The 1,199-nt window shown below is 68.6% G+C and overlaps 1 protein-coding gene across 1 annotated transcript in view; it reads left to right on the plus strand.

The window, feature by feature from the left end:
- Positions 1 to 562: 562 nt before the first annotated feature.
- LOC104122939 (hexokinase-4) overlaps positions 563 to 1,199 on the plus strand; it is a 3,253-nt gene continuing 2,616 nt past the window's right edge. The window contains exons 1-2 of the mRNA XM_009635129.1: positions 563 to 889; positions 999 to 1,129. Of these exons, the coding sequence (XP_009633424.1) occupies positions 563 to 889; positions 999 to 1,129 (458 nt within the window). The remainder of the gene's footprint in view (positions 890 to 998; positions 1,130 to 1,199) is intronic.

Raw genomic sequence — 1,199 nt, forward strand, 5'->3', positions numbered from 1 at the left:
CCCACGGAGGCGTCCACAACCCACAGGGTATCTGACCCAGAGGCGGGGCAGCCCCACAGGGGGGACCCCAACCCGTGGAGGGTCCAACCCAGGGGTGGGGCAGCCCCACGGGGGGTTCCCCAACCCCCAGGGGGGCCAAGCCAGGGGCGGGGGAGACCCATGGAGGTTCCCCATCCCACAGGGGGTCTGACCCAGGGGGGTCCAACCCACGGGGGGTGTCCCCAACCCATGGGGGGGTCCAACCCAGGGGCGGGGCAGCCCCAAGGGGGGAATCCAACCCATGGGGGGTCCAAACAGGGGTGGGGCAGCCCCATGGGGGGACCCCAACCCACGGGAGGGGTCTGACCCAGGAGGGTCCAACCCACGGGGGGTCCAACCCAGGGGCGGGGCAACCCCACGGGTTGGTCCCCAATCCACAGGGGGTCCAACCCAGGGGCGGGGCAGCCCCAAAGGAGGGACCCCAATCCATGGGGGGTCTGACCCAGGGTGAGGTCCAACCCACAGGGGGGTCCCCAACCCTCAGAGGGATCCGACCCCGTGCCGTATTTTGGTGGTGACGTCGATGGGTGCACCCTCATCCCCCCAGCTGGCAGAGGCCAGGGGGTGGCAGGGAGGTGGCCACGCTCAGGGGACCCCCGGTGGGGATGGGGGCCGACTGTGGGCGGTGGGAGGATGGGCTGGGCCTCCTTTCTTCCAGCTCTTCGACTACCTCTCCGAGTGCATTTCCGATTTCCTGGACAAACACCAGATGAAGCACAAAAAGCTGCCCCTGGGCTTCACCTTCTCCTTCCCCGTGCGGCACGAGGACATCGACAAGGTGAGGGGGCGGCTGGGCAGTGTGAGGACTTGGGGGGTCCCTATGACCCCGATACACCTGCGTGTGCAAGGCGTGTGCGTGCTGAACGCATGGGTCCTCGCCCCCAGGGACCCCCGAAACCCCCACTGCAGGACAGCCCGGACCCCCGGCCAGACCCCCATGGTTCCTCTCCCCTCCCCAGGACTTCGAGATGGACGTGGTGGCGATGGTGAATGACACGGTGGCCACGATGATCTCCTGCTACTACGAAGATCACCGGTGCGAGGTTGGGATGATTGTGGGTAAGACGGCCCCTTCCCGCCGGGACGCGCGGCAGGCGCGGGGGGGACCGTTCCCACCGCCCCGCTCACGCTCCCCTGCTGCCAGCAGGGGCTTGTCCTTT

The sequence above is a fragment of the Egretta garzetta genome, unplaced genomic scaffold (genome assembly GCF_000687185.1).
Source record: "Egretta garzetta isolate BGI_Z169 unplaced genomic scaffold, ASM68718v1 scaffold1023, whole genome shotgun sequence".
Lineage (NCBI taxonomy): Eukaryota > Metazoa > Chordata > Aves > Pelecaniformes > Ardeidae > Egretta > Egretta garzetta.